The sequence below is a fragment of the Chelonoidis abingdonii genome, chromosome 2 (assembly GCF_003597395.2).
Source record: "Chelonoidis abingdonii isolate Lonesome George chromosome 2, CheloAbing_2.0, whole genome shotgun sequence".
NCBI lineage: Eukaryota > Metazoa > Chordata > Testudines > Testudinidae > Chelonoidis > Chelonoidis abingdonii.
This window is the reverse complement of record NC_133770.1, coordinates 55,312,211-55,340,049: the sequence shown is the minus strand read 5'-3', so window position 1 is coordinate 55,340,049 and position 27,839 is coordinate 55,312,211. Positions and strand designations below refer to the sequence as shown.

General features: G+C 40.8%; 1 protein-coding gene across 5 annotated transcripts in view; it reads right to left on the bottom strand.

Moving 5' to 3' along the window:
• Positions 1-27,839, bottom strand: part of PHF14 (PHD finger protein 14) — a 302,948-nt gene that overhangs the window by 265,239 nt on the left and 9,870 nt on the right. For all 5 annotated transcript variants that reach the window (XM_075062378.1, XM_075062380.1, XM_075062379.1 and 2 more), the window contains exons 3-4: positions 24,560-25,224; positions 18,475-18,619 (exon numbers count right to left, since the gene is read on the bottom strand). In XM_075062378.1, the coding sequence (XP_074918479.1) occupies positions 18,475-18,619; positions 24,560-25,224 (810 nt within the window). The remainder of the gene's footprint in view (positions 1-18,474; positions 18,620-24,559; positions 25,225-27,839) is intronic.

The following is a 27,839-nucleotide window of genomic DNA, read 5'->3' as shown; positions in this document are numbered from 1 at the left end:
TTAACTCGATATTAATGACGACGTCGTGTGAACGGATACAGCGTTAAATCGGTATATCGGCCATTAAACCGATTTAAAGTCGCAGTGTAGACCTGGCCTCAGGCAAATAAAGCTACACAGCAAGGATGGAACTGTTCTGCAGGTATTCTTATGACTCTCTCTATAGGACACTGTTTACCATGAAGACGCAGAAATGTCATCCACCCACATCAATGGGTGGGGGAACGTGACAGGACCAGTGTTGAAGGGGGGGCCAGACCCAGTAACAAAGAAGGGAGACACTCACCAAGGGACAATAGGTAGCGCCTGCCTTAGGAGTCTCTTGCACCCATTGTCCAGCTATAGGGTTGCCAAGTCTCCAGGAATTAAAGATTAATCTTTAACTAAAGACTATGTCATATGATGAAACGTCCAGGAATACATCCAACCAAAATTAGCAACCCTCTGGGAGAGGGGGTGCTAACTGGTCAGCATTCGAAGCTCCCAGGATTTAGTCCAGTTCAAGGACCATGGGGACCATCTTTCAGATCTCCTCCAGCAGAGAAAAGGTTAACTCACTAGGTTTCACCAGCAACAGCAGTCTTCAAGATTCCTTATCAGCCATCCTCTGATTCTGGGGCCCTTTTCCCCAGAAGCAGTGGGTCTGCCCCAATGGGAGGGAGTCAGTCCTGTCTCCCTGCAGCCAGTTATACCTCTGCCCCCCACCCCAGCATGGAGGCTCTGCCTGATATCAGGGCAGGAGCCTTCTTAGGGAGGAGGTCCATGCTCCCCATCCCCTTCCTGTTTAAAGGGGGTTAGCTGAGAGTTACATGGGAAAGCTGGGATCTGAAGTGGTGTAGCCCCGCTCAGGGCTGCAGCTGGGGCCTCTCCCCATCCCACCACCCACTTGTGGGAGGAAGGAGTCCACTAGCCACATGGCACTGCTACAGAGGCTGGGAATGACCCTCCTGGAGCCTTGTTTGTTGCCATACCTCTCCATACTGCTCCAAGGGGAGAGGAGGCACATGGTGATGTGGTACTGCTTCGATGGCTGGGAATGGCCCTTGTTCTGCGTTCCACAGCTGCCCAGCTCTAGGGAAACCGCTCTTCCTGGCCCCTACGTGCAGGGGCAGGGAGATTGGCTGAGGCTCAGATAGCACCTCTACAGTGGCTGGGAAGGGCATAGTGGGGAAGGGATCACTTGGTGCCACTACAGCAGCTGGGGAAGGGCAGGCAAGTGTTCCCAAGCAGCCCTATCGGAGCTAGGTCTGTTGCCTTCCCCCCTGCTCTACACTCCCCCATGAGGAGATCCCACTGGGAGTATTGTGGCAGCTGCAGGAGTGCGCTGCTCCTTCTCTCTGGATGCATCCCCTCCCACCTCATTTCCAGCTCACGCTCACAGGATCTTGGCCACAGGTATGGCCAGCAGGTGCCTGCTCCAGGAGCTGCCCTGAAGGAGCCAGGCAGAGCCCCTAGTCCCTTCCGCCTCATTCCTTCCCACCAAGGCGAGGCAGCAGCGGTTCCCTCCTGCAGGCATGGACCCAACCCTGCCCTAACAGAAGCTCTGACAGTTGCGGCTTCAGAGGTGGGTAAGTGTTATTTGCGCAGCAGTGCCAGGGAAGCACAATCCCCGGAGGAAAAATGTGCTCAGTCTTTACAGGAAAAGAGCTCAAGCGAGGATAAACGGCCTGCAACAACTGCAGAAGGAAAGTCACAAGAGGAGGAGAGCAGCTGGGTAAGAGCCGTGACCTCAGCAGAGCCGGTTCACTGTGTAGATGGTGCTGACTCACAGGATTGCACTCCTCCTAGATGGGATCCTGAACCCTCATACAGGAGATCCACATAATAGATTCCGGCTCTGAGTTTGAGGAAAGTAAAGGTCCATGCCTTATTGAGGATGATGAGAAGTGGGTGAGCAGCCCGGGGCCTCACTCCCACAACCTGCCAAGAGTCCAGCAGGCATCCTCAGGATGCAAAGGTGTATTCTCCGGTAGCCTGCACATACTAGTAGAGGGGATTGCAAACTTTGGTGCTCAGGGGAAAGGGTGGTGGCTCAGGGTGCTTTCCCCTTGGACTCTCCACCCCCAAGGAACATGGGGTGACCTAGTAAGATCACTGGCACTGGTGGCCCAGAGGCTGGCAAAATTCCTCTCTCAGAGGAGTGGTGACACTCACAATTTAGGGGTGAAATTCACGTCCCACAAAGGAAAATGGAACAATTAGGGAGCCCCTTCCTCACCCCCTTCACCAAGTAGCATCATTCCTAACAGAACAGGCAGGAGACACAGCAGCTAATGCTACTAGAGCTTATGTGGGATCCAACCACCCACTTGGGAATCACCTGTCTAAAGGGGTTAAGGAAAAGGTTGGAAAAGGGAACGTGTGGATTTATTTACCTTGCTGTTCAGGGAAGAGCAGATGGGGGAGGGAGTAAATAGCATAAAAATTTTGAGGACAAACCCTGCAGTGTTAAGGTGCCACAAACTCTTAAACTGGTCTGCATCCTTACACATTTATGCAATTACAATTTGTGTGAGGAGCCCTGAGAGGTGTATTTCCTTCTTCCAATACAAGGACTTAGTAGGAGGGCTTATGCTAAGTATGGTGAGGAAGCATGGTTAAGGCATAACACAGAATTTAGAAAGAGGCAGCAGGGGAACCAGATTTACCATGAGGTAAAACAGAACTTTGATTGCACGAATGACTCCTTAGCGCCCCGCCCAGGTACCATTCACAAAAAGCAGATTGCCAGTGCCAAAACTTTCTTTTTAAAAACACAGATATAAAAGCCAATATGTACTTTGGATTAATGATAGGAAACATTTTCACACCCAAGGCTGGTACAACCACTGCTGTAGGATGTGCTGGAGTCAGTATAGCACTCTCTCCTAGTAGGTGAGTCAAGGGTAGTTCCTGCAGGACTGTAGAAAAGGGGAGGTTTGCAAGGTCCGGTTCTTCAAGAGATGCTACATGGAAAGGCAACAACCATGAAAAGAGCTCCTTCTCTAATTAACATACAGAGTTAAGAAATTTGTGATTGAACTACCGTAGCAAAAAAGACCACTTATTTACGGAATGGGTTTTCAGCTGGTTTCCAAATCCTATATGAGGGCGTGAGATGCCACTCGTGGACAAAGAAGTCCACTAAAGGCTTTGAACATAAAGAAAAGGCAGAGATCACCCTGGAGGTGGCGGGTCCTTTTCCCATACATTCCAATACCAAAATTTCACATCTCTTCTAAGCCTCGTAGCAATGGCAGCAAGGGGGGAATATAGACTTTCCATCACCTGTTCAATCCCTGGGGTTCAACAGTAAAATGATTATATTGCCCTCCGCTATGTTCAGTGAGACAGTCCTTATTTGATGCTGCGGGTAGCCATACTTAGGGAGTGTAGTCCTGTGGTGATGTCGGCAAAATGCAACATCAGGTCTGCATTCAGATTGCTTCCAGGGCATCCCAGGGACTTTAACTTGTTTGAATTTCAGTTGAAGGCCATGATTATTTTGATAAAGCTGTGCCCACGGGGTACTCAGTGTCATGTGCCAATTTCAAAAAATGCAGCTCCATGTTGGAGTGGGCGATACTTCCCCCCACTGGACAGGCCAGTCTTGTGGACAATCTCAGTATCTTCCTATGTTCAAGAAGATTAGGTAACTACAAGTACATGCTTCAGGTATTTCAGAACCTAGTCAACAGCTTTGAGGTTCCCCTTGCCACAGAAAAAACAGAAGGCTCTGCTCAAAGTTTAACATATATGGGAATTGAACTGGACTCAGTTTGGGGTTTCTAGGTTTGTGTCCAAGAGCACCCCTACACGCTACTGTAATAATTTCTGTACAAAATATACCCCGTGAGCTATCATTTGAAAACTAATAATTAGCTGTTCAATGATATCATGGTGAAGTGTATGCAGCAACATTATGTGTAAAGTTATGAATTTTCCCCTCCCTCCCCTCCATTATGATGTTAGCACATGTTCAAACCCACACAACCCTGACTAGGCAAAAGTTGTCAAACAGGTATATCCTCAACAAAGAAACGTATATCTACCTCAAACTACATACAAGTAGAGCCCTACCAAATTCAGATCTATTTTGATCAATTTCACAGCCAGAGGTTTTTTAAATTTGCAACTTTCAGGTTTTCAGATGTTTAGGTCTGAAATTTCAGAGTTGTAATGGGGGTGGGGGGGAGGTCACAAAGCTGTCATCCTCACTTCTCTGCTGCCTTCAGAGCTGGACTCTGAAGGCAGCCACCACAGAGCTTCCTGCAGCCAGGAGAGTTACCCAGAGTTGAGTCTGATTTCCCTCCCTTTCTCTCCCCCACAGAGCAGCAATTCAGGAGAGAGGAAGTCCTGTCCCTCCCCTGTTCTAGTAACTGGACTAGGAACTGGAACCCAGTGAATAGGAGGAGCCCCCAGCTGGGGCACCCCCAGCTCTGCTCCTCCCTTCCAATAGCTAGATTTCACAAGGGAGGTCTACTCTCAACAGTCCGTGGTTTTCACGCTGTGCATTTGGTAGGGCCCTACATATAAGTAATAAACAGGGTCCCTGATACTGCAAAAGGGTGAAATGGCAGGAGACAATGCAAATCTGCATACACAGGGGAGAAGAAAGCATGGTGGCACCTTTACCACAGACTCCATGTCACTTTCTTTCCTGTTTGAATAAATTCTGTTTGAGGGCTAATCCTCAAAAGAATCCATTTCAAAAGGGTGATTGGACTATAAAAGTGAGTGGCAAAGAACACCACAAGGCATCTCTCTCCTCTCCTTTCCTCCACCCACACTTCCATGTAAGATTACAAAGGAAGCAGCCCTTTGACTTTGTGGGGGAAATTCTGACCTTAGAATTTGGTCAGCCGTGTTCCTGGAAATAAGTGGTAGGGATTTTACCTCGAACCAAGTCTAGCTTGTTGAGTTTTGGCTACTAGAAAGCATTTTATTTTTCTTGTAATGGTTTCTAATTTTAATATCTTATACTTGTACTCACTTAAAACCTCTCTCTTTGTACTTAAATATTTTTGTTTTATTTTTCATCTAAACTAATCCAGGGTTCTGTTTAAACTGAACAGTATAGCAACTCCAGTTAAAGGAGCAAACTGTTGAATGTTGACCCTTTAATATCTGAACTTTCCAGGAAAGGGTTGAACTGTGCAGAACAGATGTTTTGGGGAAAATTCAGGACTGGAGTGTATTGGGGGTTACCCTGAAAGTAGTAACCAAAGCTAGTGGAAGCCACTGTGCTACTGGAGTGTTGCTGACAGGCTGTTAGGGTCAGAGTTGCTGGACCAGGACTGCAGCTATACACAGACATTCAAAGTGTGACCTGCATGTTGTTAGGCTGTTTGAGCAGCCCTGGTTGGCAGCTACAACAGCAAAGCATTGTGAGGCACCCAAGACTGACGGGCAGGCAGCCACACAACCCCTCACTGGTTGAGACTGCACAAAAAATGTGACAAGGTTACCTAGAGAAACAGGAATGGGTCAGGCCACTGATGTGGGCTCTTAAGGGAGCAAAGAAAAATTACTGAGGGTACTAAAGGCGATTTTGGGGAATCTAAACTTTGCACAGCGGGTGGTGGCTCCCAGTTGGGCATTCTGTGCCCATCTGGCATCAACCTCCTCTGGAGTACAAAAACCCTCCACCACCACTGTACCAGAATGACAAGAAAAACGAAGGAAGACTTAGAAGTGTGTGGAAATATCCTTGAAGAGTTTAATGGTAGTTTTTGTTATGACATTTGGTATGGTTGCTCAAGACTGAGCTGCAGGTACAAGCTGATGGCTCAGCAGGCACAGCTTTGGGGGTTTACTTTCAAGGTGAGTGGTGTGGACATATAGCCTGAGCCATATAGCAGAGGGAACATCATCTTTTTTGAGTTTTTCCTATACGGTGGCAGTCACTAGTTGGAGAGAAAACTTTCTTGTTCTGAAAGTCCATTTCTGGTGTGGCAACCAATCCATTGTCCATATTGTAAACAGTCAGCTAAGGCTACAGTGGTAACAAAGCTAGTGATTGTCTTCATTTAACGCTGCCTGTGGTTTAACATCATTTTTCAGGCAGTTCATGCAGTGCATGTCCTGGGAGTGGATAATGGTGTTGCTGATGCTTTCTCACTTTCAGGACAACAGACTCTGGGAACTTGCTCTACTGGCCCATAGGGATCCAGGGGCAATGCCCCAACAACTCTGGGACCTTGGCTCTTAGAAAGCCTACCCAGTGTTATACATTAGATCAGGGATCAGCAACCTCTGGCACGTGGGGGCCGGGGCGGTTTGTTTACCTACCGCGTCCGCAGGTTCAGCCGATCGTGGCTCTCACTAGCCATGGTTTGCACATCCCTTGGCCTGTGCCACTTCCCGCAGCCCCCATTGGCCTGAAGCAGCAAACTGCGGCCAGTGGGAGCTGCGATCGGCCAACCCTGCAGAAGCGGCAAGTAAACAAACCGGCCTGGCCTGCCAGGATAATTATGCTGGCAGGCCACGTGCCGAAGGTTGCTGATCCCTGGGTTAGATGGTAAGGAGCCCTGTAATTCCTGCATTGGAACTAATTAAATGCCTGGTATAGGAAAATATGGGTCCGGCGACTAAATTCTATGCACGTGTTTGTCTGTATTTTGCTGCTGTGTCCACATTAAGTTAACCATTTTGACAGGTAGCATAAAAGGTTTCTTCTGTGCATATGTTTGGTCTCTGTCCTCCAAGCCAAAACTGCGCCACTATTCTAACGATTATTGCTAGTGTAAATTTAGTGTAACCTAAATTTTAAACAGAGTGCCAACTCCCTTCCAAACTGTCTGGGGTCTTGTCGCCTCTACAAAAATTCTCTAATTTTACCTTTTTTTTTTTTTTTTTTAAATAAACTAGCTGTTTGCTTCAACTCTGAGGCAGAATTGTGTTTTGTTTTAATTGAATTAGATAACCTTTACAAGATACAATAGATACCAGTGAGCCTTGCAGCAGAATTTAGGTCAAGTATCCTTCAGAATACATGGGACATCTAATTTTGCAAAGTGTCAGAAATACATTTTGTTCAGGTCATAACAGTCCATGAACATGGTGGATAAAAATCACTAATTTAAAAAAAACTTCATCTCACTGGCCAGATGACATTAAGCTGCTGTGTGATACATTTTACAAACAGCACAATACACCACCATCACATCTGAATGTTTTCTACACTAACTAGAAAAAAATGTATTATGTAATATTAAGTTGTGAATTTAAACACAAAAAAGTTAGGAAATAAAGTGTTAACATTCTTATAGTACCATTAACTCTTCCACAAACTGTGTAAACAGTGGGTGAGACTGTTTAATGTAGATAATATGTAGTTTTATGTTGAAAACCTTAACTTTTTCAATTTTTCGCTTTAATACACAGAATTGTAATTTTTTTTTAATGGAAAATTACACGTTTTAAAAAAAAACACTAGTCTTGTAACAGTTCCAATTGAGCTTTCAAATTCATACTGCACTGAGATGAAAAAGGTGAGGACAGGCAGATTCCCATCTTTGCTGCTACTGTCTGGAAAGAGACAACTTTCCATAAGATTATATTAACAGAGCAACAGCATCTGCTGCATCAGGCATGAAATGAGAACTTTAAGTGAAAATACAGCATTTGCAAAAAATTTGCAAAATGTTCACAACTACTGTATTTCACAACCTATAATTTTCTATTTTCTCTGAAAATACTTCCATTAAATCTGAGAGTATTCTGTCTTCTCCCTCCCCCATAGTTAGTTACCAATTGACCTATTTTCAGTTTAAATTCAATCTGACAAGGTCAATTTCAGAAAATGGAAAGTATGCGATGGATTTCACAAAACAGATTCTTCACAAAAAGCCAACACTAGGACAGAGAAAGCTGTAAAATCAAAATACTAGTAATTAAATGATATTTTACTATACAATAAGTACTCTTAAGAGTACACTCCTTTTTAGCACAGAAAATTCTATTCCCTGCCATAGAGATCACAGCGAAGTAATAAAAATAAACAGACAGAAAGAGAGATGTTTGGGCAAACGCAGAACTTATTTAATTCATAGCAACTAAACCCAAAGGCAATTGCTGGCAAGGGCACTACCCACAGCTATGTCACATGCTATGATATGTACCAGACAGTTTTCTTCAGACACACTGCAATCAATGTGTCAGGAGAACTGACATCACAATTGGGGGTACCCTGCTATTACAAGCAAGTTATAAGATCCTAGAATAAAGGCATCTATCCAAAGTGACAGATTAAAGATTTTATAAAAGAAATGGGATTTATCCACACCTAAAAGTGAACATTTTGAAAAATAATTATACTGTTATGAATTTAATAAACAGAGTCCTCCTTCCCTCCTTAAATCTAAAATTGAGGAGAAAAAATACTTTTAGGTTTTGTCCATGAAACAAAAACTACTACAAATGTTTGTCAGACTTACATTTCTAGGCTTGCATTGAAATTTTTCATAGACACATGAAAACAAACCAGCGTACTGCATGGAAGAGTGAATTAGTAAACTAGCCTTTCATTTGTATTATTTACAGGTTTGGGGTATTATAGACTGCAATCACTCTAAATGACAGTTACCTGCCTTACAGAGTTCATAATATCTACTAAGATCTTTGTAGAGCTTCTAAACTCTATGTACCACATCAGTTGGACTTATAAATTGAAATAAAACTCCATAAAACTAACTCAGAAGCTTATAAATTCTGAGAAAATTAGGAGTAAGTGGAAGTCTCAGCAGCAACTCATGAAACAAGGGACAGGAGAGAGAAAGTCAGACAAATCTCCATCCTCTGCACCCCTATAGAGATTCTTACTAGTCTTAGGGCATGTTTAAACTATGAAATTAGATCGATTTTATAGAAGTTGATCTTTAGCAAAACGATTTTATACAGTCAATCATGTGTGTCCCTACTAAGCGCATTAGATCGGTGGAGTGCTCTCTCAATACAGTGGCTAGCATTAACTCATGGATTGATGCACTGTGGGTAGCTATCCCACAGTCCCTGCTGCCCATTGGAATTCTGGGTTAAGCTCCCAATGCCTGATGGGGCAAAAACATTGTTGCAGATGGTTTTGGATACATGTTGTCCCTCTCTCCCATCCTGAAAGCAACGGCAAGTAATCGTTTTGCGCTTTTTTCCCTGGGCTATTCATGCAGATGCCATAGCATGGAGCCCGCTTAGCTGCACATTTCTTTTGTGAGCACTGTAAACACCTCGCACAGTAACCTGCAGTATGTGCACAGCCTAGCTAGGAGCCACCAGCACAAAGAAGATTGTGAGGAGGACATGGACACAGACGTTCCTGAAAGCACGGGATGTGGCAATTGGGATATCATGACGGCATTGGGGCATGCTGAGTCAGTGGAACTCCAATTCTGGGGCTGGCAAACAAGCACAGACTGGTGGGTCTGCATATGGTTGTGGGTTTGGGATGATTCCCAGTGGCTGCAAAACTTTCACATGTGATTTCCTTTTCCCCACCCTTAAGCGCAGCAATACCAAGATGAGACCTGCCCTGACAGTTGAAGAGCGAGTGGCGATAGCCCTGTGGAAGCTTGCAACACCTGTGTGCTACTGGTCAGTCAGGAATCAATTCGGAGTGGGCAAATCTACCATGGGGGCTGCTCTGATCCAAGCAACCAAGACAATCAATAACTTTCTGCTAACAAGGGTAGTGCAGATCATAGTGGATGGCTCTGCTGCAATGGGGTTCCCTAGACTGTGGTGGGGCGATAGACGGATGCATATCCCTATCTTGGCACCGGATCATCTTGCCAAACAGTACACAAACCACAAGGGGTACTTCTCAATGGTGTTGCAAGCACTGGTGGATGACAAGGGCTGTTTCACCAACATCAACGTGGGATGGTCGGGAAAGGTGTATAACGCTTGCGTCTTTTGGAACTCCAGGCTGTTCAAAATGCTGCAAGAAGAGACATTCTTCCCAGACCAGAAAACATCCTGTTGGAGATGTTGAAATGCCAGTAGTTATCCTTGGGGACCCAGCCTACCCCATGGCTCATGAAGCCGTACACAGGCAGCCTGGACAGCAGTACGGAGCAGTTCAGCTATAGTCTGCCCACTCCTGAGTAACCCAGGGAAAAAAGGGGGATTACACTTGTTTTATTTACACTATATAACACCAATACAGCATTTGTGCAGTGATTGTGTAGTACTCACATACTAAGAAAAAACCTTGCAGAACTATGTGTAGCAGCACTATCTAGTGACTCCCACCACAACAATATCAAATTAAGCACCACAATACATACTATATTAATTAAAAAATGGTATTTAATTAAAATACATCTGACGCTGCAGAATTCCTAGTCTGTGACATATAACGTTTTTATTCTGATGCGAAACCTCTTTGCTATAGCCCCTTGCCACAGACATGAAGCCAATCTTGCTACAGAGTACATTTACTCAATTACCTGATTGCATGGCTGAAATTTAAATGTAACCTCCCACATTTTATCTTTTAACACTGTATATACATACGCAGCTCACTTATTTTCCTTCGTACTAAGTTCTTCCTATCATTCAATCCAGTCAATCTTCATAGGACTCCACTCATTTCTTTGATATGCTGTTCGACTGCGAAGTGTCGTTACTAAATTATATCTCAGACAACTCAAATGTTAGCCATAAATATGCTAGAAATAACTACAGAAGTCAGAAAGTAGGTAATTATTTTGCAGCTTATCTACACAAAAATTATAGGTACTTGTGAATACAATGAGTTTCTTTATATTTGTGCTGTTGGAGGTGCAATGTAATGTCTGAAGATTACCTTCTAACTAAAAAAAGCACATTTGAATGCATTTAGCATTATAGAAATTCCTGTTTCAAGCAGGATGTCCATTAAGATATAGTACACCTTATAATATTATCATCATACTCCAGATAAAAAGTCAAGTCATGTCAACAGACTTTATATTCAATGAGATAAAAAAACCAGAAAGTTACTGCACCTGAGAAGTAAACAACAACAAAAACAACAACAACAGATGCATTTGGACAAGATGAAATTAAGAAAAATGGATGTAAAGAAATAAACTGTCTACCAGTTTATCCCTATAAATGCCTCAGTGAAGTCAGCCAATTGCCTGGCTATCTAAAAGTCCGCTTGTTCCTGAGCCCCATACCTAAAAAAATTAGAGTAACGTAGGGCTCCATTGGTCTTCTCCACAGAAATATTTCTTACCATATTTGTGCCGTTGACCCAGATACAAAAGTTTAAAGCAGTGTGTCAAACATGTAGTTAGCTGGTTTAACGAGGTCCTCATGATGTATTTGTGTGACTTACGGGACATTCGGTTTGCACAGAAGCTAATCTTTCATGTAAAAAAAAAAAGTTCCTTGCTCTCAAGGCTGTGAAAAAACTTTCGAATATGAACTGGAGGTAGTTACTGCAGCAAGGTCTTTCCAAGTCTGCAGACAGCTTGAAACAATGATGTGACCTCTCTTTTCCTGTATTAATCTCATTGGAGTGTCAACTATAAAATCAAATGACAATATTTTAAGATTAACATTAACTATTTCATTTCTGATAATTTTTGCAGAGAGAATAGGGTGGGAGCAAAGCTGCTTCTGCATGAAAGGAAATGCAATGGAAACAGAGAGCAAAGTGGGAGGGAAGCACAAAGGATGGAGAAGGAAGAGAAACCATAAGATATAGTGATGATCTGAAAAGACTAGTATGTTTTTCCACTTCGTGACATTATACGCAACAATAAAATTCTGAACAAGAAAACTATGAGTATAGTTACTACAGGCCATATTCTATCCTAGATCCTTGTACAAAACTTCCACTGATATCAGTGAATGTTTCACTGTGGATAGAAGGGAATACATACATCCTACATGTTTATCTACATGAGCATAAACAAACATGAAATTCATTCCTCTTTGTTCGACACCACTCACTTAAAGAGATAATACCAGATTGCCTCTTTTCCTAAAAACTGCTTGACTTTTGAGCTAAGGGTCCCAGTAAGTCCTCTTCTAAGCAGAGTAGATGGATAGCTAGCAGCCAAGAAGACATTTCCATAATGTGTTTCTCTACATAAAATTTTTTAAATAAATTCATGCTCCTAAAGTAAAACAAAGTGTTTCATGGATTAATGTAAAGGTTAACTAAATCTGATTTTAAACCTATTAAATAAAATAAATTCTGAATATCAACAACAAATCTTGTTCCATTTCTAGCAATTTGGACTAGTTTGACTTAATTGATTTTGTTTGTATTCTAAAAAGTTAAAGAAAAAAATTATACACATTGTACTATTTACATCCAGGGATATGGGAGTAAGCTTGAAGACAAAATATGTTTGGTGATAATGTACTTTTAGACATTTAAAACTATAGGTAAAAGATAACAATCTTTGTTGCAGAAAATATATGCAGCTATTATTGTGCAAACAGACAACTATAATCTTCAAATTTTTGAAGAAAGAGGTTTAGTAAACTAAGGGAAGAATTACATGTTTTATACATTAAAAAAAAATAAAAATTAAATAAAGAGTTCATGAATTTTAACCAAGGAAAAAAGATTGCCACTTCTCCAACATACCGTATATACTCGTTCATAATCCAAATTTTTTGAGTAAAAAAGGGAAGCACCAGAGGAGGGAGTCGGCTTATAGACGGGTATAGAAAGGGAGGACACAGCCCCTCCCCACAACAGAGGGAGCAAGGAGAGGCAGCACAGCCAGCAGAGCCAGAAAGGAAGAGGCGGGGCCAGAGTCTCTCCACTTCTGGCCACGCTGCTCTCCCTCCAGCCTCCAAAGCAGCTGCAGCTCCGGGGCTGGCAGGCTGCAGCTGTGCTGCTTGGCCCCGCCCCCCAGAGCAGGCTGTGACTGCACCGAGCACGCTACAGCTGTGCCACCCAGCCCGCTGGAATATGCTGTGGCCACCCTGCCTGGTCTGGCCCTCCAGAGCAGGCTGCGCCTGTGCTGCCCAACCTGCCGGAGCAGCTCCAGCCAGGCCAGAGACATCCTTCCCTGGCCCTCTCCAATAAAATGGAAAGGGATGGGATGGGGAGAGTGTGGGGGTCCCAGGTTAGGGGGGTCATGTGGGGGGTGGTCACAGGGGTTACTCCCCTGACTCCCAGCTTCTCCCCCCAAAAAATTTCCCCAGCAGTTGCTGTCCCAGCCCATCACGGTAAGCAGTTGGTGCACTGGGACACTTTGTTTACTTAGGTTTACCTTCATGCCTGGGGACGCTTGAGATAAACAAACCATCTCAGCCCACCAGCGGCTTATCATAATGGCCTGGGAGCCAAAGTTTGCTGACCCCTGAATTACAGGGTTGGCTTATGAATGGATTATAAAAATTTTCCATTTTTACTTATCCATGTTGGTGAGGTTGGCTTATAAACGAACCTGCTTATGACTGAGTATATATGGTAGTTTCGGCCTGCACTGTAACAAGATATTTTGATACTAGTTTATTCATTCATCGTACAACTCTGTCACAAAAAGATTTTCATGGAACTCCAAGCCTCTAGGGCAGTGGTCCCCGCCATGGCGCCCGCAAGGGCATCTTAATGCGCCCGCGTCCTGGCCCCCAGGAGAGCACCTGCTGAAATGCCACCGAATTTCAGTGGTGTTTTGGCGGGAACGCCTCTTGATGATGCCGCTTGCCACTGACAAGTGATGTCATCAAGAGGTATCGCCCCCGAATTTCAGGGGCAATGCGTCTCGATGTCACTTGTCGACAGCACGTGGCGTCATCGAGAGGCGTCGCCACCGAAATGCCGCTGTGGTCCTTCATCTGGCGCCAGCCAGGTGAGAAGGTTGGGGACCACTGCTCTAGGGATTATATTTGCTGATCATGCAGTAATATTCTGAGAATTATCACCATCACTCTTCATCAGCATAACAACTCAATCATCACTCAAAGACAGTAGGCATTGGTTTCTTTTTTCTAATAAGCTAAGCCAACACCTAGCTAGGGAAACGAGAAAATTGCTGTAAAAGTTTAGTTTAAACTAGTTTCCTGCATCTTACATCCATCTACAACCAACACATTAACAGATTATGAAAAAGAAGTTGTGGGCAATGCAGAGATACATGTGTTCTGGAATGAATCATAAAATAAAAGTTCAGAGTCTCAATTCATTAATTTGTAGCTAGCTCAAAGCATAAGATGTAGAGAATTTTCAAAACACGATTTCATGAGTAACAAAGGTGGAGTGAGGAGATAGAGAATGTGTGATATTGGTCTGGTATGACTTATTTCAGGGGCAGGCAACCTGCGCTACGGCACGCAAGCTGATTTTCAGTGGCACTCACACTGCCCAGGTCCTGGCCACCAGTCTGGGGGGCTCTGCATTTTAATTTAATTTTAAATGAAACTTCTTAAACATTTAAAAAAAAGTCTTATTTACTTTACATACAACAAGAGTTTAGCTATATATTATAGACTTATAGAAAGAGATTCTAAAACGTTAAAATGTATTAGTGGCACACAAAACCTTAAATTAGAGTGACTAAATGAAGACTCGGCACAGCACTTCTGAAAGGTTGCCAACCCCTGACTTATTTCATACACAAAACACCAAGTTCTCTTATGGAACAACTCCAATAGTTCCCACCTTGTCAAGAGACTTTAGGTAGCCCTAAACCACTCATTGAAGACATTTTAGTCAATGAAAGAAGAGCTAACTAAGGGTACGTCTACACTACCCGCCGAATTGGATTGGATCTAGTGTCTACACTAGATGCAATAAGTCAACCCCCGAGCCCTCTCCTGTCGACTCCTGTACTCCAGCGCTGCGAGAGGCGCAGGAAGTCGACTCACCATGGTGTCTTCACCGCAGTAAGTTGATCTAAATATGTCAACTTCAGCTACATTATTCACATAGCTAAAGTTGTGTAACTTAGATCGATTTCCCCCTTCCCCCTCTGTGTAGACCAAGGCTAAACGTTACAAGTAGTCAACATTTGTCTGGAGGGAATATGAACTCACAAAAGGAAATTAACTTTCTCTGTAGTTCGCAGGCACAGAAGAAGCAGGGAACTATTTGTTGGAAGAGATTCAGTCTAAAGTTAAAAACTTTTCTATATTAAACGAAAAGCTATTTTGCCTTTTTGAAGCAACATGCAAAGAAAATAAGGGTGCCTCTTACTGGTTTTTATAGGTTTAACGTAGAAAACCAGAGGTTCGGGGAGGGTTCTTCTCTTTTTTTTTTTTAAATGCACTTCAGAAATTCAGGTACTTTACCTTGCTTTCCTAGGAAACTCTATGGACAAATGAGAACTGATGGGGATAGTACATCAGAAAAAACAAATAAATGAAATCTGATTAGTTAAAAGCACTTTTACTTCAGCTATTTAAAATGTTCTGATTTTTGTTTACACCTAGCTAACTCTGACCCTTGGGAGGAAAAAAGCACACCCACCCTTCAATTAAGGCTGATAAAGCTCCAAATCTTATTTCAGAGTTATCCAAGAAGTCCTCCTGCAAAAACAGGGAAAACAGAACCTGACTTTCCTGGTATTTCTGAGATGAAAAAGAAACAGAACAAAACAAACAATTTTAAAAAATGCAGGCTATTTAAAGAAACAAATAATAGCACAAACTGCTCTACCCCTTGCAGGTCACCTTTAACTTGCTTGCTCTAGCAACATGGTTTCTAAAAGTCTTGCAGTGTCATGCCTAAATAAATAAAAATTTAAGAGTAAACTAGTAGTACACAGAGATGCCAACTTTCTAATTCCAGAAAACTGAACATCCTTACCCCACCCACTGCCCCACCCCTTCCCTGAAGACCGACCCCTGCCTGCCCCCCCGNCCTCTCTCCCACCCTCTCTCACATGCTCATTTTCAATGCACGGACCAAACAGACATATTTATTGTTGTGACAGATGTATTATGCTAAGTTCAGGTTTTATTTGTTACAAGATGTTAGAGCTAGAACAAAAAACAGTCAAAAAGGGTAATTTAAAAAAAAAATGAAATTTCACAGAGGTTTTCATGATTTTATCCCTTCCCTCATCCCATTTTTCGTAACCAACTCCACGTGTTTAGTTCCCTGAAGTTATTGTAATTTTATGTGTGGAATTGTGACTACACATTATCACAGCTGCAATGGTTCCATTAAAAGCCCACTCCCGAAGCTAAAAAACAAATCCATAGAACACAGCTACAGAAATGCACAGCTGTCCAGTACCTATAAAAATAAATCTGTAGAAACTGAATGCCACATCTACATGCAGATACACACATGTATTCATGTGTACACTAGCATGCACTAACATATATTTCCACATTATGTATTATTACAATTATTGTTTAGTGCATAGAGACCCCAACTAAGATCAGGGTCCAGGTAGGTGCTGGACATACACATAAAAGAGAGAGTCTGCAACAAAGTTTAGAATGTAACGAGACAAAGGTGGGGAGAAATGTCTGATACATTGGCTTTTCTGCAGTTACTAATCAACAACATTCACTTTTTAAGAAATAATACATTTCTTTTAGAGTTCCTGTCTCTTTTAAAAACTTGTTACGAAATGAATACACACATATTTTGTGTCAACAATTTGTGCGCAAGCCAGTAAAAGGAATAGAAGTCAAAAAGTTAGGCTGTAAATTTTATTCATAAAAGTATACACACATGCGGCAATACACACATCTCCCCACACAAAGACACAGTCTCTTACACACACGTGCATGCATGCACGCACTTTCCTATACAGAGAGACTTTTTCATACACTTTTCCAGGGGCTGCCTAAATCATCCAGCCGGGAAGGGAGGAGGGTGGGCTGGAGGAGAAAAGATTTGGGGTGGGGGGGGGAGAGGAGGAGAGAGATGTGAAGGAGAAGAGGCCAAGGACAAGAACAGGGTGGGGACGAGAGGGGGCAGTGAAGGAGAGAGAAGAGAGTGGGGGGGTATATGGGGTCCGTGGGGATGCAGGGGGAGGTGCTTGAGGATGTGGGGGGGCACAGAGATGTATAGCGACATAATGGGAGTGCGGTAATGTATGGAGGTGAGTAGGGTGCTGGGATGTGGGGTTGAGGAACATAAGGGTGGCGGCTCTGGGAAGCGGAGAGGATGGGTGGCAGAGTGCTGGAAGGGGTACAGGGAAGGGATGTAATGACGGGGAGGTGGGAGGGATGCAGTGAGGGGGATGGGAGTGCAGCCCCATTCCCAGCACTTAGAGATGGGGATACACATACCTCCAACTCCTGGGTGCCAGTGATGGGGCGACAGACAAATGGTGGTTCGCAGCACGGCATGCACTGCAGCTCAAGCCCAGCCACGTGAGGAGAAGAGGGTCGGGCAGCAGAGGGAGAAATATGCCCCCGCAACAGCCACCTACTGAGTGCTCGTGAATGATGCTAGTTCCTCCCCTTCCTTGACCCAACCAATGGGAGCTGCACCTGCGGGCGGGGCAGCATGCAGACTCCACCCTGGCAAGCCCTAAGGCTAAGAGCCAGACATGCCGGCTGCTTCTGGACCCAGGAGCCACGCAGGCCGCGGCGCGGCACCAGCAGGGAGCCTGCCAGCCCCGCTGCGGCATCGCAAACCAGACATTCAATGGCCCGGAGCTGTCAGGATTCCTTTTAAACCAGGTGTTCTGGTCCAAAACCGGACACCTGGTCACCCTAGTAGGCCAGCTAATGAAAAGACTAAAGGAGAAAGATTTCTGAGCCTCAATTTTTTCATGAAACCCAAAAGGCAGGCAGACTGATACTGCCTACTGGAAACTCTACTTAATTGCATCTCTAAGGCAACACACCTTAGCTCCCTTATCCCTTTCTGCATGTTACAAGAAGACTTCTACATGCACAATACTACCCAGTGTGAACTTTTGGAACAATTACCAAATAATAATAATAATAATAATAATAATAAAAAAAAGCCACAATAATTTTCAATTCCTTTTTTCACATAGCCTGAACTTTCTCCTGATTTCAACCTCTTATCTTCACTAATATACTGCATTTAACAAGCATCTAACTTTCACATGAACTCAACTGCCCTGACCATATCCTTTCCCAGTCGGCTACATGCACTTTTTGGGCCTCATTGGCCCTCTGTCCACTTTGTGCCACTGCAAACTTTGCTCTTCGAATTTACAGCCATAACCTTATGCCCCAGTTTATGAAGCAGGAGCACAACATTAGTACACCTAAATTTAATCTGAATTCCCAAAAATAAGACTTGAAATATAATAGTCTGCATTTTAGCACTTTCAAAATGGAATTTACACTAAAAACTATTTTATAGCTTGCCTCATATTCTCTGAAGTTTTCTTCTCAAAGAGCACATTTACCTAAGGGGGGGGGAAAAAATCACTCTTGGTCTGTTAGAGTGAAATTTATACTATTGCAAGAGATCTCTGCAATACAAAGAATCTAACACTAGGTTTTTAGGGTTCATATGTCAGACCAGGCAACTTACTTTCTTTATATTTTATGTCTTTATCTTTTCCTTCCCAATCATAAAATAGAATAAAGAGACAAAATTACCTTCGTGCACTGTTATTCCACAATTGTCACACTGGATTATTTCATCAGCATCTTCACTGTTATCCCCAAGACAAACACAGCAAATCAGAATATGGTCCATTTTCTGGGAGGTCCAGTTTTGAGACTTTTCAAGGATCAGAGAGTCCTAGCATTGAAAAATTAAGATGCAATGATTACACTGAGAATCACACTGGAATAGTTTATTATTTCTATTGAAAACAGGCATTTGCCAAGTGTAAATAAAAAAAATTAAAGACGACAAGGATAAAATATATTGCTGATCTGTAAAATTTTTATATTTATAAATGTATGCATTAAAACATTTTAAAGCATGTAAAAACCTTCAAGTGCTTAACTTTTCATGTATATAAAAAAAAGTCTTCCTCTCCGCTATAATTGTATGATGTCCAAGTGCACTTCTGCCATCCATCTTTTAGGGTCTTGATGATGCCCACTGTAGAGAAGCCTTGCTTGGGTGGGCCTTATAAGATCTACTAGAGCAAGTCTCCCTTCTGGCAGACCTTATCCACCAACTTGATTTAAACTATTGGTGTACTTTACAGAGGACTATCAGAAATACACAAAAATTCACTGCAAGAAGAATTAAGATTGAAAGTATGTTTTGGGAGTCCAGCTAACTTCAGAAAACTATTACACTAACAAAAAAGTCTATACCTTCCCAAAAGCCCACACAAGTGTTAAAGTATAGTGCCGATTTTACATATGATACATTAAATGGGTAATAATTTCTCATCTTCTCACTACTAACATGAGTGAGGGTTTGCAGGCTCACATATATAGTTTATAAAGTACTTTAGAATTCTTCACAGTGAAAAGCACTATATGAAATGAAATATTACCAATGTATACCATTTTATATAACTCAGTTAGGAATTTCTCTCATGAAAATGTGGAGCACTTTATATGATTCAGATATAAAAGAGTGACAGAGTATTTTCAATCTTTCAAGGTATTTAAATGAATACTATTTAGAATGGATTTAAGGTTATCCTCAAATTGATTAATATGTTTCTGGACTGTATAGTTGTGTCTCTGTACTGTATTAGCGCACTGCATCCCAACTTCCACCTCCATTTTTATAAAAAGAGTAGAACATGGAACTTAGAGTGGCTGCACCAACGAAGCCTTAATGTATGGAGAGGTGAGGCATCGGATGCACTAGTAATAAAACCATCACTACTGATTAATTAACGAAGCACTTGTAACAGTTTCAGAGCATAGGTTGGCAATCCATGACTGACACGGCTACTATTACTATTCTTGGCATAGCCCAGAATCTGTACTGCTATGGATTTTGGAGCAACAGTGGAAAAAGTGAGTAGGATAGAAGTTTTCCTTTGCAAACATCCCATTCCCACCCCAATCCTTCATTGACGATTGTGATAATGTATTAACACTCTCTTTTTAACCCTTAGGTCAGTGGTTCTCCAATCCCCATGTGAACTATTACCTCCCATAGCCTCTCAATCCCACACAGCACTACTCTCAAGATGTTTTGTGTTCTGCTACCACCAGGAAAACTCCACAGATTGCCTGTGGCCCATGGACAACAGTTTGAGAATCATTTCCTTAGAAAACAAGTCATTTGCCATATTTGCATTGTTCATTGATTGATCACTTTGCTCATAATTAAAAGCAATACAGTACTGGACAGAGAATATCTTAAATAGTATGCAACAGCAATTAGTTTCCAGATGATGTGGGTCTTGTGATATTTTCTCTTCCCAAATTTTCCTAAAAACAAAAAAACGTTTCTAGTCGCAATATTCAGGACTACAGGTAATAGTTATAATGCAGTGGTAACAGACGAATGACAGCCTGGGGACAGGTGGGAGAGGCGGATTTATGGTTCAGCATAAACTTTTGAGTGAGACGAATTAACATAACAGAATAACTATTCCAGTTAACTTTTCATTACCATGCTAAATGCGTATTAATAATCCTTGCTGCAAAAGATAATGCAAGCTGTATAATTAGTATAAAATTGTTTTAAAATTTCTAGTACTCAAACACTGAGAAAGGTGAGGCCAACACCAACCTGATGATTTGAAAGTAATATATATCTAGGTCCTCAACATTTTAGGGAATTTTCCAAAAGCTCAAGAAGATACATTTCCAATATGGTATGTAAAACCACCATTTCTACATTAGGCAAAAGATGTGCCTAGATTATACATAAAATCTAATATGGCGCACTAGAACTAGGAAATTAAATGTAATATACTATGGTGTGTTTGAAAACATCACATGGAGAAACTGTTGAGTTGGTTGTTCTATTTTTCTGAAGTTTAAGGAAAACTACAACAAAAAGTCTACATAATCTCAGGAGACCAATACAGAGGTCTTGTATGTATAGATCAATAATACAAAGCTCGTCACTTCTTGGTTACCAGTCTGAATCCACCCCCGGTTGCTTTTTGATGGTTGTTCAGTGGCCTACGTAGAATGTAGGTAGATCTCAATCTGGCATCTTGATCTGAGAGGCCAAGGAACAGGGCACAGAGAACAAGTGATCTTCCAACCCCAAAATTTGTTAATCCGGCACAAGCTATATATTTACATCAAACATTCAAAATAAGAAATAAAAAATACAGGTAGTCATTACATATTTAAAACCCATTCAGGACACAGGCAATCTCTTCAGGAATCTAAGTGAGAAGCAAGTAGTTATAGCCAGATTACTTGTAGTTATTGTCCTGAGAGAAGCAAAACGAATTTAAAGATGCTCACAAAGACTATGGTAGAAGAGATAGTAACAAGATGAAGGCAAGCTAGTAAACCCTATACCCTCTGCCACTATGAGTAAATTTTCCATTACCCTCTCAATCAAGAAAGAGATCATGAGCCTTGAGGTGAAGGGGAAGAGAAGTCTAGGAATAAAAGAGAAAATTATAAAAAATAGTATACAGTGTCATGTTTGCATAAGGGATGAACAGGAAATAAAGAAGGAACTAAAGTTTTCCCCATATTACTTAGGTTCAGGATTAATGACAGTTTCCCCCTACTTTTAAAATAAATCCAGGAAGGCCAGCACTTTGTGACAAGACTCATAAACTGAACACTTCTCTCCCTGTATAAATGCCGATAAACATGATTTAGGTAACTTTCCCTTCACTGTACAAATACAAAAAATTGTTAGCAATACCTCCTAATTATGGCAGATTAACTGTGCCAGTGCATAGTTAAACTTGTAGCAGAGAGGCCCTTAAAGGTTTAAGGACCTTACAGAAAGCCAGAATTTTCAATCAACACCACAGGCTCAGATTCTTTGCTTGCCTTCATTGCAGAAAGTCTAAAATTTTGATCTGATTTCTAGTTCTATAAACACTGACATTTTTCTAACTAAAAGCAAACGTATAAAACTTGTGACATTTTATCCAAATGAATAAAACTGTACTGTGAAAACCCTGATATAACATTTATACGGAGAAAATATGTATGAGAAACAGACCGAAGATAGAGCGCTAAGCCAATGCTGCAAGAATATCAAATTCGTCATCAAGATTAGGTTTTGTGAGGGGGCGCTAAATCTGTGGTATGTGCATGTAGTGGCCAGGAACCCTCATGTAGGGTCAAGAACTGTTGTTCCAGCCAAACCCTACACCTGCAAGGTAAAGGGGCAGATTTCATTCCCACCACCACTTAATTCCCCATACAAAACCCTCTATTGCAGGCTTTTGCAGGAAGTATTAAGTTTCACAACCTATGCACATGTATCTCCTAATAACTTTAATGGGAACTGCAAAGGCCCTCACTGGGGAAGAAAAGACCTCCTTAAAGCAATAGCGATTATAAAATTGAAGAGCATCATTTATCTACTGATGATGCTTGACACAAGTTGCGACAAAGTAAGCTTGTCTGCCTACACTTAATACAGTAGAACACTATAAAGGTACTGCATTAGAACACAGGTTCAAGTACAACATGGTCTGTCTTTGAATTCTATCTTTGCAAAATGAAAGAGAAAAAAAAATAAAACAGCAAAAAGACTTGAAAGAGATAAGAACCAAAACCTTATTAAAGGCCTCAATATTAGCTGCCGACACAAAGTTAGTTGCTTAAATACTCTGTCCTTTCATACATCAAGCACAACAACATCTGCATTACTAGGACTTCAGCTTCTCCATTGTAATGAGATTCTGCTGGACTCTAAAGGAACTATTTTTACTAAATGTGAAAAATTATTATACTGGCGCTGCCAGCAGCACTTTTAAACCTTATTGTTTCAAATCCCATGAAGTGAAATTAGACATGTATTCTGTTAACCTAGAAGTTAAAACTAGATTTAAAAAATTAAAGTCCATTAAGCCAATTTTCAGTTTTAGAGATTCAATTACCTTACTTTGTTTTGAAGGAAAACAAAATCTAAAAACAACTTAATCAAAAAATTCAGATAGTTCTTAACATGCATTGCTAAAATAATTTTTAATCAGTTGTGATACTTCATTTTGAAAGGTAGGAAAGATGGTCTTATTATGAATGCCCCAAGATTTGAAGCTAGGAGAGCTCAGTTTTAATTCTGACTCTGGCACAGACTGTGGGGAAGTCACTTAAGAATCAATCTGGCAAGGTGCTAAACACCCTCAATTACCATTCATGTCAGTGGGAGCTGAAGACACTTTAAGGATCAAGACCTTAATCTCTCTGTCCTTCAGTTTCCTCATCTGTAATATGGGATTACACTGTAACAACACTAACCTACCTTGGACATTCTGTGAAGATTAGTCCATTAGTATCTGTGAAGTGCTTTGAGAGCCTCAGCTAGAAGGCATGGATAAGTGTAGCAGTAGTTTAAAATGAGAAAACGATATAAAGAAAAAGGGACTGAGAGTGGGCTACTCTCACCTTAAGAGATCCCTAAAGAACAGGGTAAAATAGGCCTGCAATATCACTGCCTGTATTGTACCTACTGTGTGGCAAGAGGGCAAACTCTACCTGCTATGAGGTTCAAAATGACAGTCATCTAAGAAGTACTTTAGATCCTAAGACTATAAAATCAAACCATTCCTTGTAGGGTCACAGCAATAAGCATATAATGCACACAATGTTGCAAATTTCAAATGTAAACAAGTGTACTGGTTTAATGTTAAAAACAATACATGTATATGATAAAAGTAAAACCTAAAGGATATAATTCTCAAGTTATCTTTTAGTCACAACTACTAGCGTTAATAAGATGCACAAGTGATAACCAATGTTAGTGACTAAATCCATAAAGTATCTACAAGTAAGTCTCAATAAAAGTACAATACAGAAAGATATTTGTTTCTTCAACATTCCAAAACACTCAACCTTGCTCAACATAATATGGAGTGTTAATAGAAAAATCAGCACACACAAGACTCTTTAAATGAAAAAACCTTCTAAGTAATCCTGTATGACTATAATTTATCCAAAAGTTACACCCTATTGTATCAACAGTATAATTACCTGTAAAAAGTTTAAAACAATAGTCTTTATAGTGATTTTTTGAATATTACAACTATGATGTATTAAGTCAACAATCTTAACAACCCAATAGAGCACTACCACCTTATTTTAGGGGATAGGAATTGTGTATGCTAAAAGACTGCAATATCAGAAACTTAATACATAATATTTGCATTCTGAAATCACAATGTATTCAATGCAATTAATTCTTACCTATGGTACTGTTTGGTGTTTTAAAAAAAATTAGAGCATACACCAAAACTATAAACAACTTGCTAGAGAAATATAACATTCATTCTAGCTGAGCCCACATCAGAGTACAAGTTCCTCTATTAAGAATTCTTGAACAACGAACGTAATTTTTGTTTTCTGTGACGTTTGCTGCAATAAGGAAGCCAATGGAAAGACTCCCATTGATTTAAATGGGTGTTGATTGGCCTTTATGACCCAAACAAATTTATTTCACTTGCCATACCCATTCAGCATAGTTCTGGAGGTTTTTTCATTATTAAAAAAAAACCACCGTAAATGGGATTCCAGTCAGTTTAACTTCAATGAGTAATTTAAAAAGAATAGCACTGCAGACTACTTTCCATTTTTCAACAGACATATTATAGAAAGTTGGTTGCTCTACCTCATTACTCTTGCTTTGTGAAAGAGCCAGGCTATCATTTGTCAGCTCCTCATCATCAGCACTATTCCTGCTAAGAACTTTATTTTTCTTTTTCTTGGATCCACCATCACTAGCAGTGCTGCTGTTATCCTCATTGCCTTCCTCATCATTGTCATCCTCATCGCTACCACTTCCATCATCTTCATCCTCCTCATTATCTCCATCACTTCCCTCTTTCCGCAGTGCACTTTTTCCCTTCTTCTTCCCAGCAGTAGGTCGCCAGTCATTGTCATCCTCACTGTCATAATCATCCATTTCATTTAGTTCTTCCATTGATACAAAATCCAGCAGAGGTCGGTTCCTACGCAAATTCCACTTCTTTGGTTCACTTGTTTGCTCATCATCAGCAGCCGCAGCATCAGATTCAGTTGCTTTTTCTTTCTCCTTTTCTTTTTTCTTTTTTGGCTTCTCATCTTCTTCCTCTTGTTCTTTTTTTTCAGTCTTAATCATCTCCTTCTCTGTTGTAAGCATCGTTTCTGCAGCAGTTGTGTTTGGTTGCTGTTCTTCCTCTACTTTCACTTCTTCTGCCAATTCTTCCTCCAAGACATTTTCTTCTGATTCACTACAGGAACCTTCACCACTGTCCTTTGATGCATCTTCACTCCCACGACCACTTCCTTCAGAATCTGTTGAGCATATGAAAATTTAAAAAATGTGTTCCAACACAAATGTACCCAAAAAACCCAAAAGCTGTTGAAGTAACAAATTGTTAAAATTACAGAATGATGCATGTTCCTCCCTTATTAGGCATCCAACCTATGCTGCAGTTGGTGTCCAAATATCGTTACTGCAAGTAGCACTACTCAGAATCTGTTGAATGAGTGCATTTTGAAATGAAGAAAAAAAAAAGTTAAGATATATTAAACGACACCTAGTTAAATTCCCCTTTGCATCACATCTCATATTACCAATAGGCAGCAGTATAGGATAGATATAGTTGACATTTGATATTATAAAGCATGAATAATTATACTTGTTTTAAAATCTTAGTGGTTATTTCCTAAACCTTGAAAATGAAAGCTCAAAATAAAATAGATACTCAATACAAATCACGTCATTTAAAGATTATTAAGGTTACAAAATTAAGCATTCAAAAGACAAGAAGTGCCAAAGTTGAGTTTGCACATACAAACTTAACTCTGCAACTTGGTATATTTGCAGAGTAAGAATTTTTAATTTCATCATCACTTACTATTTTTACCCTACAAGAGCTCTGCCTCATTCAGTGCATAGTTTGGACAATGGGCAAGTCTGAACTGGATGTCACCCCATTATCATTCTTCAATTACTGATCCTTTGTCTCATTCACTACACTAATCCAATTTGCACAATGGATAAGGTAGAGGTTATGGACTTCTGCCTCATTCTCTATTCAGTATGCAAATAAGTGAGGCTGGAGTTCTGTTGGGAAAAAAGGAGGAGAGCATGTAAAAATATAATTGAAGATTATGATGATGCATTTGCACAAAAGGTTGAAAGATGCAGGGACACTTCCTGACTTGAGTGTTTCTTTTAGTAATCAACATTCTTTTACTAGTTTTCATTTTAAATATTTATTTTAAGTTAAGAGAAATGAAGAATAAACGATCTTATTCAGAGCAATTTAGCAGAAAACAGACGAAAGTTCTGTTCTGCATGATACATGCACTTAATGAGGCAAAGGCTTCTGTGGTGTGCATATTATTCAGTGAAGTATGGATTGAGATTTTCCAGATCTACCACCAAATTGTACCAGTCACCTCCAACAAGTGCCAATAAATAACCTCATCATGTATCTTTTGAGCCACACATTACAGAGAACTGTTCTACTGGCACCTAAAAAAAAATGCCTCTGCCCTTAATCATCTTACTTACCAGGCAATAGTAACTAATGCATTTTATTGCAATCCCTGCACACACCTTCATAGCAATATACAGCCGAATAGACGGTGGAACTAGCATGGTTCTGTATGGTGGAGACAGGATGCAGAGAGTTCCATACAAATACAATGTAGCTAAGCCCTATGGGATTACATCCATGAATGTAAGGATGTGGTGCTAAAGAGTAACACCAAGTGCTAAATTTCTTAAAGGACCCATTTCTTACAATAAATGTTAATTAATTTAGAAGTTAACACATTTTAAGAGTAAAAGGCTTACTTTTACTCTAATGGTAAGCCAGCGAAAGTAGGCTCACGATAACAAGAGAGGAGTGTCTGGCACCATTTTGGAGAGTTCCTTTAATTGATCTTTCCTCGCTCTTGATCCCTCCAAGACTTATTCACACGCTTAAAGTTAAGCTCAGAGAAAAGTCTTTCCAGAATCCAAGTATAAGCATGCTGAGTACACAGCAAGTGTCCTGAATTGAACACGTGGTGAGGACATGACCACCATGTACAACTTCAGATATTCTCAGTCTTTCCCTTAGGGAGACAACAGCCTCCATGACTAGGGGAAAACAAAAGAGACTGTCATCACCAATACAGTATCACAAAGCCCTAAGGTCACAAAAGCAATTTTTTTTAAGTTAAGTATGCTGAAGCTGATCAAGTCCCATGGCCAAGGCTACACTAAACTGTGCCTGCATTTGATTATGAAAATCACCTTTTCAAAATTATTGAAAGAAAGTCACAGTCAAAACATTAATCTTAGATAAATGTAGATATAATTGCACTAGGAAGAAGAGTCTTGTCCTTTTATAAAGTTTTTTTTATTCTAAATATGATATGATTAAAGCTTTTTTAAAAAATTAAACTCACTATACAACTGCTTAAAATAACTGCTCCACAACTAATTTTGAACTTTAAGAATCAAAAGTAAAAACTCATAGTTGAACCGCAAAGCATCTGACTGCCAAAAAAAATACATACAAGTAATGGGATACATTTTTTAAACTCTTTTCTCTATATAATTTGTCAAATATTCTTTAAATTTGCAAAAATACATTATTTATACAGCAATGGTTGACATAGCACTATCAGGAAAAAAGTGTTTTGTTTTTTTAAATCAGAAAGCCTAGTGAAGCTTTTCTAGTTCTTTCCAATTCTTCATTCTTGCAACTTGTCCCTGTTTCCATGTTCCCTGTCAGCTAACCACCTCTATTCAGTCTCAAGTCCAGTCACAAAAACTGGAAAAAGCAGTATATAAACCAAATACCTCAGAGAAACTATAGTATACCATAGGCCATTTCAACCATTTCACCTAAATACAAAAGGTAAATTGCTTTTTTTAAAGGACAGTTTAAAAATATCTTAAAGAATAA